The 11,155-nt window shown below is 57.4% G+C and overlaps 1 protein-coding gene across 1 annotated transcript in view; it reads left to right on the forward strand.

The window, feature by feature from the left end:
• Positions 1-9,023, forward strand: part of SUGP1 (SURP and G-patch domain containing 1) — a gene marked incomplete at its 5' end in the record, with an annotated part of 18,469 nt that extends 9,446 nt beyond the window's left edge. The window contains 6 exons of the mRNA XM_027704819.1: positions 3,742-3,848; positions 4,725-4,902; positions 5,078-5,184; positions 6,087-6,232; positions 7,198-7,327; positions 8,179-9,023. Of these exons, the coding sequence (XP_027560620.1) occupies positions 3,742-3,848; positions 4,725-4,902; positions 5,078-5,184; positions 6,087-6,232; positions 7,198-7,327; positions 8,179-8,205 (695 nt within the window). The remainder of the gene's footprint in view (positions 1-3,741; positions 3,849-4,724; positions 4,903-5,077; positions 5,185-6,086; positions 6,233-7,197; positions 7,328-8,178) is intronic.
• Positions 9,024-11,155: the final 2,132 nt, after the last annotated feature.

The following is an 11,155-nucleotide window of genomic DNA, read 5'->3' on the forward strand; positions in this document are numbered from 1 at the left end:
GGGATATTCCAAGTGCTGGAATATCATCCCTCCAGCTGAGGCACTTCTGGGGAGCTCTGGAGGCTGAGCCTGTGCAGAGCAGTAATTGGGTACTTGGGGAGGGCACAGAACCAGTCACAGGTGAACACAGACACTTCCAAAGGCATCTTTGCCCAATTAGCCTGGAATGGGAAGGGAGATGGGGAGAAGAAAGGGAAGCCATGAGGCAAATTGAGAGGATTAATGGCCCCAGGGTGGAAGAGCAAGAAGGACCTTTTGAAAGAGCAGCAGCAGAACCGATGGAGTGGGACAAGGGATGCAAAAAGCTCTAATTTTCAGTTAATTTGCAGTTTGTTTCTCCAGCAAGTCCCCGGCACTGCTCCTGGGGCTGGAATTGCTGCTCAGCATTAATCCTGGGATCAGGCTGGGTGGGCTCTGCTACCCTGGGCCTGCTCAGAGAGGAGGAAGGAGGGATTCCTGCCCCTTATCCAGCACCTCCAAAGCAGGTGGAGGGGAGTTCCTGGTGACTGTGCCCTGCCCAGGAATCCTGGCTGTGCCTCTGAGAGTCACTGGCCTGGGGTTGCTGCTCCTTGCAGGGCAGGAATCACATGCAGAAATCTCTCCTGGTGGTTGTATTTCCAGTAATTTTCCCTTGCAGACAGGGATGAAGCTGAGCAGGGGCTCTCAGAGCTGCAGGGGGGGTGCTGCAGGGGTATCCATGTGCTGGAATTCCCCTGGCTCCTTCACTTCCCCCCCCCATGGGACAGGGACACACTCCTGGTGCTGCTGCTTTTGCTCAGGGCTTTGTGTCAGGCAGGAGAAAAGGACAAGCAGCCACTTTGCCAGGCAGAACAAATCAGCTCTTAATGCTCTGCAGGGGGAAGGATTAATTCCTGCTATCAGTTCAGCTGGACTAATCCCTTTTGGAATTAACAGCTTGGACCTGACAGGTGAAGGGAGCTGCAAATTGCTGCCCCTGTGGAAGGGGAGAGCTGCTCTGGTACCTAAATGTCCGTGTCTTAGTTCCTTTATCCTCAGCAATTGTTTTGGATTTGGGGGAGGATTCTCTTCCTGTCCTCCCTGGGTGATAAATCAGGAGGGTGGAGAGGAGAATGTGTGGCCTTTTCTGGAGAGAGAGAGAGAGACAAGACTCCTCTTAAATATATTGACACCCAAACCTGGCTTGATCCCTGGCTGATGGATCCCAAAAGCTGAGCCAGGGATGTGTGATTGGTGAACTCTGGGAGGGTCAATGACAAATCACAGGATGTCACTGGAACCTCCTGAAACCCGGCTTTGGGTCTGATTAGCCTGGATTAAGATCTCCAGGCTGGGAAGGAGGGAAGCTCTCCTGAGCTGGGGTTTCTCCAAGGATGTTGTTCCCTTCTCCTGTGACAAGCTGCTGCTCCTCAGGCATCTGGGAGAGGGATAAAGCTCTGGGTGCTGCTCTGCCAACGCTGCAGACACACTGCACCATTAACCCCGTGGGCAAAGCTGATGTCACTCCAGGCCAAAAAAAAAAAAAGAGATTTTTTTTCCCCCAAACCCTGCTGAACCTGAGCTCCTTGTCTTCTGCACTGTTTTACCTGGTGCCAGAAAGCTTGGGGGAGCTTATAAATCTTACTTATCTCCATGCAAATTCCTTGGTGGTGTTTATGGACACTTTTCCGTCTGCAGACGGAGCTCGGGGTGGAGCTTTTGCCTTTTTTTTCCCAACTTTGCCTGGGCTGAGGGCACAAAAAAAACACCTCCCCGGGGCTGAATTCCTGCAGTCAGACAGCCCTGGAGCAGTCAGACAGCCCGGGGGGGGGTGGTTTTGGGAAGGGGAGGAGCAGTGGGATCTCATTCCTGGGAAGGGAATGAGCGGCAGGATCTCATTCCTGGGAAGGGAAGGAGCAATGGGATCTCAATCCTGGGAAGGGAAGGAGCAGTGGGATCTCATTCCTGGGAAGGGAAGGAGCAGTGGGATCTTATTCCTGGGAAGGGAAGGAGCTGCAGGATCTCATTCCTGGGAAGGGAAGGAGCAGTGGGATCTCATTCCTGGGAAGGGAAGGAGCAGCGGGATCTCATTCCTGGGAAGGGGGGAGGAGGAGGATGCTCAGCCTCACCTTTAAGGTTTGCTGGGAAGGCTCTGGAGCCTCTGGAGCTCCCAGCTGGGTGTTCCTGCAGCTCAGAGGGAGCTGCTGTGACCTCTGTGAAGGGCAGAGTTTTCCTTGGAGCACTCAGGGAAAGGTTTCCAGGAGGTGATGCCGGAGTGCCCACGTGTCCATCAAACCCATTCCCAGCTCCCCCTGCTCCCCCAGGCAGGAACCAGGCTGGCTATCAGCAAAAAATAGGTTTATTCTCCTGTCTGCTCCCATTCCTTGGGAGCTGACAGTGCAATTCCCAGCGCCACACTCCATCCCTGCTCCTGGAAAACCTCTTTATGTCAGGAGTGTGCAGGGCCTGGAGCTTGGGGAGGGGGGAGTTCAGGAACTCCTGGAGTTCAGGAAACCACCTGGAGACCCGTGGGGAAGGGGAAGGGGCTCAGAGTGCTCAAATCAAGTGCCCTGAGCAGGAGTTGGAGGGAGGGAGACGCCCCAACCCCACCCCCGGGGCCTGAACAACGATCCTCTTCTAATTGGGGCTTCATAATTAATAGATCGTGAATAATGAATGAAGCATCGCTTAACTGGGCTCTCCCACACACACACGGGGCTTGGCAGGTCGTTAGGAAGAAATCCTTCCCCTCCTATTGAAAAATGCAGCTCTGAGGCTTCTTTGGGCTCTGAGGCTTCTTTCAGAGCCCTTAAATATTTTAACCGGTGGCATCTGAGCTCTGAAGTGCTTTGGAGAGGAGCTGCCAGCCCTGCTGGAGATACATGAACCAAGTTTGCAAGGCAATCTCTCCTGGAAATCTCTTTTTTTTTGAAGCCCCAGCAGTGTTTTTATTACTTCCCTTCACTGCTGCAGCCCTTTATAAATAGGATTCCTTTCCCCTTCTCCTTTATTCCCTTTAACTTGCTTTCTGAGCCTCGTATGGTCACCTCAAATCACTGAGTGCCCTGCCCAGGGAATGGGAAGATCTAATTTCAGGGGTTCAGCTGATGAAACAGCAGAAAAAATTCCAGAGGGGGAACTTCCAACAGGAGATGCTGTGGGAAAAAGTGCCCCTCTGTGAGAGCAGGGGTGACATCCCTGGAGGTGCTACTCCTGAGCCTGGAGATGGACACTGAAACCTCCCTGGGGAATGGCACCTTCCAAGGGCAGGATAATGTGGGAATTTTGTTCTGATGTGGGAATTTGCTTTTCATTTGGGGAGGAGTTGCTGTTGGGAGTCCCGGGCCGACAGCTCCCATCGCTCATGGCTCCACTTGGATGATGAATTATCACTTTTTGGGATGGTTGGGGTTCACCAGGAGCCTTCTGGGGAGAAGGATCTTAAGGAGAAGGGATTTTTAAAGCAGATTTCCACACGGTGTGACCCCCCCTGGGAATCTCCCAACACCTCTGGGCACAGGATGAGGGAGGCAAAGGAGCTGCTGCCCGGTGACCTCCCTGCTCCTGGGGCTCCCAAATCCTTCTGGATCGAGCCTCTCCAGTGCTGGAACCATGAAATGAGTGTAAAAACTTGAAAACACCCCCATCCCTGGGGTGGGAGCTCTGGTGGGAGCTGTCCCTGGGTGATCCTTCGGGTCCCTTCCAGCCCAAACCAGGGTTTGGGATTTGCTCTCGCTGGTCTCTCAGGTTTCTAACGAGCCTTTTAACCCCTGTTTGTCACAGTTCAGGACCTGAAGGGCCTTGGCTACGAGAAGGGGAAGCCCGTGGGGCTGGTGGGGGTGACTGAGCTCTCCGAGGCCCAGAAGAAGCAGCTGAAGGAGCAGCAGGAGGTGAAACCCCGAAACGGTTCCCAAAATTCCTGGGAGGTGGAGGGGGGGTGGGGAGCAAAAAGAAATCTTTTGCAGCAGCCACAAATAAATCTGTGGGATTTGTGCTGGATGCCTGGGAAGCACAGGGATGCTGCAGTCAGCAGGAACAGCCCAGGGCTTTGGGGAATAAGGGTGGAAGCAGCCAATTGCTGCCCTCCCAACCTAAACCCAAAATCTATAAGGTCTGTGGTGTCACAGCTGCAGCTGGATCAGGGCTGCTCAGCAGTGGAGGGGGGGGGAAATGAGGGGGTTCCTGCAGGATTTGGGGGGGGGGTGGGAGCAGAAGTGGCTCTTGGAGCGGGCTGGGGATGCTCAGGGGAAGAGTGGGAATATCCTGGAGGAACCAGCCCAGGGATGTGCTGTCTGAGGGGAGGGGGAGCAGCAGCTCTCCCCTGGGGGGTGTGGGGCTGCCCTGGGCTGTGTTTTGGGGGGCTGGGCTGGGCTCTGAGCAGGACTCTGAGCAGGACAGGGCTCAGGGCAGGGCTCTGGGCAAGGCAGGGTTCTGAGCAGGACAGGGTTCTGAGCAGGGTAGGGCTCTGGGAAGGGCTCTGAGTAGGGCAGGGCTCTGAGCAGGGCAGGACTCAGGGCAGGGTTCTGGGCAGGGCAGGGCTCTGAGCAGAGTTCTGGGCAGGGCAGGGCTCAGGGCAGGGCAGGGCTGTGAGCTGGGCAGGGCTCAGGGCAGGGCTCTGGGCAGGACAGGACTCTGGGCAGGGTTCTGAGCAGGGCTGTGAGCTGGGCAGGGCTCTGGGCAGGGCTCTGAGCTGGGCAGGGCTCAGGGCAGGGCTCTGGGCAGGGTTCTGAGCAGGGCAGGGCTCTGAGCTCTCGGTGCCCCCGCAGATGCAGCAGATGTACGACATGATCATGAAGCACAAACGGGCCATGCAGGAGATGCAGCTGATGTGGGAAAAGGCCATCCAGCAGCACCAGCACGGCTACGACAGCGACGAGGAGGTGGACAGCGAGCTGGGCACCTGGGAGCACCAGCTGAGGCGCATGGAGATGGACAAGACACGAGGTGGGTGGCTCAGGGCCCTCCCCGGGGGGATCTCCCACTTCCCACGGCAGGATCGGGAGCTGCAGGGTCACTCTTCCCTGAGTGGGGGTGACAAATGTCCATCCCTGTGCTCCACAGCCCCCCTGAGACCCCAAAGAACGCCCTGCTATCCCTGTTTCCTCTGGTCTCTTGGCAGAGTGGGCCGAGCAGCTGACCCAGATGGGCAGAGGGAAACATTTCATCGGGGACTTCCTCCCGCCCGACGAGCTGGAGAAGTTCATGGAGACCTTCAAGGCGCTGAAGGTGACGCAGCAGAGGCTTCCTGGGGTGGTGGCAGCACTTCCAAGGCCGGGTTGGAGAAGGGAAGGCTCCAGGGATGCCTTGGAGCCCCTTCTAGCACCTGAAGGGGCTCTGGGAGAGCTGGAGACAAGGGCCTGGAGAGCTCCAGAGGGCGAGATTAGATGGGATAGTGGGAAGAAATCCTTCCCTGTGAGGGTGGGGAGGCCCTGGAATGGATTTCCCAGAGGATTCCCCATCCCTGGAAGTGTCCAAGGCCAGGTTGGAGCACCCCTGGTCCAGTGGAAGGTGTCCCTGCCCCTGGCAGGAGGTGGAACTGGGTGGGCTTTAAGGCCCCTCCCAACCCAAACCATTCCACCATCCAGCAGTTTTTGGGGGTCTCTGGAATTCCAGACAAAAGCTCTCAGACCACCCTCCTGCAGTTCCTGTTTGGGATAAGTGGTTGCAGATGCCAAGCCAAGGGAAATTTGAATTTTTATCCAGATGATTGCAGCAAAGTGGAAACACAAAGCCTGCAAAGAGCTTATGCAAAGCACTCCAGTACCTGCCAACTCTTCCCAAAGCCCAGAACTCCTTGATGTTGGCACATCCCTCCCCGTTTCCCTCCATCCAGCGTGGGGCCCGACGTTCCCTGGAGGGCTCAGGCTTAAATAAGAGCTGGATCTGCAACTTGATCCATCGAGCAACTTAAAATTCAGGAGCTAATCACTCCCTAACCTGATATCCCAGCAGCTCCAGGAGGGCCTGATTCCCTCCTCTGTGCTGCTGCAGAGCCGGAATCCTGAGAAATCCTGGGGGGTTATTGGCCAAAAAACCAGCCTGGCTTTGGGTGCCTGGAGCTGCTTTTCCCCTTCCCAGAGTGGGAAACGACCCCCAGGAAAACAGAGGCTCCTTTTGTGCCCCTGCAGGAGGGCCGGGAGCCGGATTACTCGGAGTACAAGGAGTTCAAGCTGACCGTGGAGAACATCGGCTACCAGATGCTCATGAAGATGGGCTGGAAGGAAGGAGAGGGGCTGGGATCAGAGGGGCAGGGCATCAAGAACCCCGTCAGCAAGTAAGCACAGCTCTGCTTCTCCTCCTTCAGTCCTTCAGTCCCTTCCCTCCTTCCCTCCCCGGGCTCGGGGTCGATGTTCCTGCCCCGGGATGCGTCACGTGGGGATTCTTGGGCACAGGAGGGAATTCCTGCTTTCTTCTGGGCTCTCCCTTCCCTCCAGGGTTAAGTCTTTAAAGGCATAAATTTCTCAAAGTGTTAAAGAGCAAAACCCAGGCAGAACTGGGTGTGAGGGGTTTCTCAGCCCAGCTCAGAGCTCTGGGGGGTCCTGACAAGCCTTGACTTGGCTCTTTGTGCCCAGAAATGTCCTGGTTTGATGACACTCTGTGTGTTACACAGCTCTGGGAGTGGCAGAGTGTCTCTTTTTGGGTGGAATCATCTGTTGGTGACATATTTGGGCTTCAAAACTGAATATTGGGGAGGGGGAACACTCCTTGAGCTGGTTTTTAGGGATGGATCCCGGTGGGAATAAGTTCCCTGTTTGCTGCATGGCAGGAAACGTCCATGCAGAGCTCTGGGGATGTGGTTGTTGGTTCAGAGGTGTTGCCTGGGGTAAAAGGTGGGAAAAGCCAGGCTCAGATTCCCAGAGGGAAGGCGGGATGTGGCCGTGGACCATCTCGGAATTGCTGGGGAGGGAAGGAATTGATCCCACTGGAGCGAAGGAGCAGGAGGCAGGAATGTGGTTACCCCATCCCTGCCCCTCCAGGGAGGGAGATGTTCCTGCTCCTGCTCCCTGTGGGCATTCCTGCTTCCATGTGACAACAACAGACCTCCTGGATCCGGGAAGGGGATCCGGGAACGTGGATCCTGGAGCGGCTCCGTGCGGGATGAACCCCACGGCAGCGGGATGAATTCCACGGCAGCAGGATGAATTCCACGGCAGCAGGATGAATTCCACGGCAGCAGGATGTTCCTGGGGGAAGGAGCTCTCACTCACCTGCTTCCCTTCCCTCCCTCTTCCCACCCAGGGGAACCACGGCCGTGGATGGGGCTGGATTTGGGATCGACCGCCCCGCTGAGCTCACCAAGGAGGATGATGAGTACGAGGCCTTCCGCAAGAGGATGATGTTGGCCTATCGCTTCCGACCCAACCCCCTGGTGAGGGGGCACCCAGACTGGGCATGGGAGAGAGCCAGGGGCTGCCAGGGACCAGGGACAGGGCTGGGAGAGAGCCAGGGGGCTGGGAGAGACCAGGAACAGAGCTGGGAGAGACCAAGGACAGGGCTGGGATAGGTCCGGGGACGAGGGAGAGACCAGGGACAGGGCGGGAGAGATCCAGGGGCAGGGAGAGATCAAGGGGGCAGGGAGAGACCAGGAACAGGGCTAGGAGAGATCTGGGAGCAGGGAGAGATCCAGGGACAGGGCTGGGATAGATCCAGGGGCTGCCAGGGACCAGGGACAGGGCAGGGAGAGAGCCAGGGGCAGGGAGAGATCCAGGGGGCAGGGAGAGACCAGGGACAGGGCTGGGAGAGATCCAGGGGGGAAGGAGAGACCAGGAACAGGGCTGGGATAGATCCAGGGGCAGGGAGAGAGCAGGAATGGCACTGGGAAAGATCCAGGGGGCAGGGAGAGACCAGGAACAGGGCTGGGAGAGATCCAGGGGGGAAGGAGAGACCAGGAATGGCACTGGGATAGATCCAGGGGCAGGGAGAGTCCCAAAAACAGGACAGGAACAGGGACAGATCCACTGGTGGGGGAGAGTGCAGGGAACAGGGAAAGGACAGGGAGAGATCCACTGGCGAGGGAGGGTCCCAAAAACAGGGCAGGGACAAGGACACCTCAAAAGCTGTAATTTTGGGGCAAACCTCAGGTTTGCAGTGCAGAAATGACACATTTTCAGCGGCTTTTGGAGGGTGGTCGAGCTCACCCCCAAATTGGGGGTTTTTTGGGCAAAAACCCCCAATTGTGATGGGTTTTCTGATGGGTTTTCTCCTGCTCCTTCCCCACAGAACAACCCACGGCGACCCTATTACTGAGGAGGCTCCAGGGAACAGAAGAGTTTTGCTCCCTGACTGTGAAATGTTACGGAACCGCTTCATCCATCCCTTCTTTCCCGGTATTGTCCCAACTCCCCGAGGCCACAGCACCCCCCTCATCCCGGGGGAAAGGCCTGGGAGCCCTCCCAGGTGCCCCCACGGGGGTTTTTCGGGACAGGGGGTTTTCGGGGAGGGAACGTGGCAAGGGCAGCACCAAAGATCCCCCGGGAGGAGTTCAGGGCACTCCCCATCCCTGCTCCCGCCTTCCAAGGAGCGTGGGGGTGTTTTTTTGGGATAACAGCTGGTCTTTTACTGTCCAGACTCGAAGCTTGTGCTGCTCTGGGGTTGTTTTTTTTTGTTTTCCCCTCAATTTTATGTTTAAATCTCCCACCCAAGGGACTCTGTGCCCTCCCAGAGCAGGGTCAGGACGTTGTTCTGACGGTGCCAGAGGTGTGACCTCCAGCTGACATTGCACCCCAGTGCCTCTGTTTTCCCTCTGCACGGGGCTGGATCATGAATTCCAGGATTTTAAAGGGGGTGCAGGGTGAGTTCACTCAACCCCAGGGGTCCCAACCCCTCGTTTTCTGAGCACTACGTTCCCCCCCTGGCACAACCAGAGACTTGCCAACAACACCCCTCCCGTGCTTTGGAGGGGGAGGAGGAAGAAGAGGAACCAAACCCTCAACCACAGTTTGTCAAAGGCCATTTATTTGGGGTTTTGTTGTCATTTAAAAAAAAAAAAAAAAGAACCTCTGAAATATGAATTTTCTTCATCGAGTCTGTAAATAAAATAAAACTCGTTTGTTCCTTAGTTTTAATGGGAGGATTTTCGGGAAGAGAGGGGGCTCCTGTGGGTTTGCCGAGGTTGGGAGGTTGCTCTGGAGCTCTTTCTTCCAAGGATTTCGGGGAAAACCAACTTGGAGTGGGTTGATTTGGTTCCTTCTCTGAACACTTTGGGGGGTGATTGTTTGACTTCCCTGAACGACCTCGAGTGGAGGACTTGGCTCTCAATAAAAACACCCCAAGTGGTCCGTGCAGTGGGTTCAGGGGGGTTTTATTCCGAGAGAATCCAAGATGTGGGAGCCTGGAGCTGGGCCTGGTGCTGCCCGTGGCGTTCCAGTCAGGAATTTGGGAAGATTGGGAAGTCCAGGTGGGAAATCTGCCAGGGATTGAGGTCGCTGTGCCAACCTGGGAGGGGGCTGGGACACCCCTCTGCTCTGTGCCCTCCCTATTCCTGCCTGGCACAAGCTGCTTTTCCTGGATGACCAGAGGCTGGAGAAACCCCAGGGCTCTCCTGGGCTTTCTGTGGGAGCCTGGAGGTGTTTCCAGAACCACTTTCATTCCAAAGTGTCCTCAGCACAGCAGGATTCTGGCACCGGGGGCGTGGAATCCCTGGGAATTCTTGCTGTTCCCGGTGGGCATTTAAAGCTGACTGGACACTTCAGCCAGCCCTGTGCATCCCATGGATGTCTCAGTTGGCAAAAGTGGTTTGATCCCTTTATTTCCCCAGCCTGGGCCCTCCCTGAGCCCCCCCTCCCCATCCCTGCAGGGAGGGTTCGGTGTTTGGGAGGAGCTGAAGGTCATTGCAGCAAAACACCTCAAATCACCCACTTTGGCCCCTTTTTTGGGCTGTTGTGCTGCTTTTTGTGCCTTTTTCCTGCACAACCGGGTGGTTTCTTCAGCCCCAGCCCCGAGTCTGAACCCCCTCTGCTCCCCGGGCGTGTTCCCTGCTGGAATTCCCGTGTCATTCCCCTCTTCCTGTGCTGTTCCAGCTCCTCCCCGGGGGAACCGGGACCGAGCCCGGGGCAAAGTGCGGGTTCAGCCCCCGGACTCCGGAGCACGAGGGCGCAGCAGTGACCCGGTGACACGTTCGGTGACAGTTTTATGAGGGAGGGGAAAGGTTGAGCGGCCGCCTCAGGAGGGAGGGCTGATAAAAGTGCTCCGGGAGGTTTTCCCTCCGTTCCCAGCTCGGCGCGGCCGTGCCGGGGGGTCAGGGGTGGGGTGTGAGCAGAGGAGGGGGTCGGGGCTGCAGCTCCTGCTCCCTCGTTCCAGGCGGGGATGAAGCGCTGCCTCTCATCAGCTCCGCTCCCTCCCTCCCCCTCCCGCCGGTCCGAGGAGCCGCCGCGTCCTCTCGGCTCTTTTTTTTAAGATTTCCAAGGATGAATTGGAAAAGCGAAAGAGAAAAAACCAAAAAAAAACCCCAAACCAAAACAAAAAACCCCAAACAAACAAAACCCCCCCAAACAACAACAAAACCCCCAAACCTGCCGTTCTGAAGTTTTCAGAGCCCTCTCAGAGTGGTTTTCTCCTTCCCCGCAGCCCTCGGAGCTGTTTCTCGAGGCAGCCCCTGAGTGCAGAGACAGCGACCCCCGCACGGAGCCGCCCGTGCTCAGCCGGGGGGGTTCCCCTCCTCAGGACCCCCTGTCCTTCCCCCCAGGACCCCCCGTCCTTCCTCCGGGACCCCCTTTCCTCACCTCGGGACCCCCGTCCCTCCCCGTGGGACCCTTGACCTTCATTTCTTCCAGGACCTCCAGTCCTTCCCCTTGTGACCCCCTGTCCTTCCCTCCAGACTCCCTGTCCTTCTCCAGACCCCCTGTCCTTCCCCCTGTGACCCCGTCCTTCCCTCCAGACCCCCTGTCCTTCCCCCTGTGACCTCCTGTCCTTCCCCAGCCCCCTTGTCCTTCCCCAGACCCCCTGTCCTTCCCCCTGTCCTTCCCTCCAGACTCCCTGTCCTTCTCCAGACCCCCTGTCCTTCCCTAGACCCCCTGTCCTTCCCCCTGTGACCCCCTGTCCTCCCCCAGCCCCCCTGTCCTTCCCCACCCCCCCCCGTCCTCCCCCTGTCCCCCCCTCCCCGGTCCCCGCTGTCCCCCCCGGGGCGGCCCTGGCTCTTTAAGGGCGCTGCCCGGGCTCTGTCCCCGCCGTCGGGGCGAAGTCCGCGGGCTCGGTTGCG

This window comes from Neopelma chrysocephalum, unplaced genomic scaffold, assembly GCF_003984885.1.
Source record: "Neopelma chrysocephalum unplaced genomic scaffold, ASM398488v2 Primary Assembly neopelma1_289, whole genome shotgun sequence".
NCBI classification, from domain to species: Eukaryota; Metazoa; Chordata; class Aves; order Passeriformes; family Pipridae; genus Neopelma; species Neopelma chrysocephalum.